General features: G+C 61.8%; 1 protein-coding gene across 1 annotated transcript; it reads right to left on the minus strand.

Annotated features, from left to right (window-relative positions):
* Positions 1-2: 2 nt before the first annotated feature.
* Positions 3-359, minus strand: LOC103801057 (ras-associated and pleckstrin homology domains-containing protein 1-like; the record flags this gene model as incomplete). The annotated part of the gene is made up of 1 exon (XM_009073462.1): positions 3-359. A coding segment is annotated over one exon (357 nt), but the record flags the coding sequence as incomplete, so codon positions are not given.
* Between the last annotated feature and the right edge of the window lie 5 nt (positions 360-364).

The following is a 364-nucleotide window of genomic DNA, read 5'->3' on the forward strand; positions in this document are numbered from 1 at the left end:
GGGAAGTCCGAATCGGATGGTGGCGAAGGGAATTCGACCACCGGTTCCTTCCCAGACACACCCGGAGCAGAAGGCTTGGCTGGGATCCCGCCCTGTGGAAGGACAATGGGCAGGCTCACCCCGGACAGGTTGAGCTTTCCTGGCTTTGGTGGGGCTGGAGGAGGTGAGGACTCCTTGGAAGGAGAGCCTGACGGCTCCGGTGGGTGTGCAAATTTGCTGACAAGGCGGTCTACCGAAGGTCTCTTGGACTCGTGGTACTCGGCGGAGCTCGTGGACTTGATGCTGGAGTTGCGCTGAGGTGTCGGGGGCGGTTTCTTCCCTCCGGGGCTTGACGTCTTGCCGGCCTTTTTGACTGGAGACCCCG

The sequence above is a fragment of the Acanthisitta chloris genome, unplaced genomic scaffold, assembly GCF_000695815.1.
Source record: "Acanthisitta chloris isolate BGI_N310 unplaced genomic scaffold, ASM69581v1 scaffold24520, whole genome shotgun sequence".
Lineage (NCBI taxonomy): Eukaryota > Metazoa > Chordata > Aves > Passeriformes > Acanthisittidae > Acanthisitta > Acanthisitta chloris.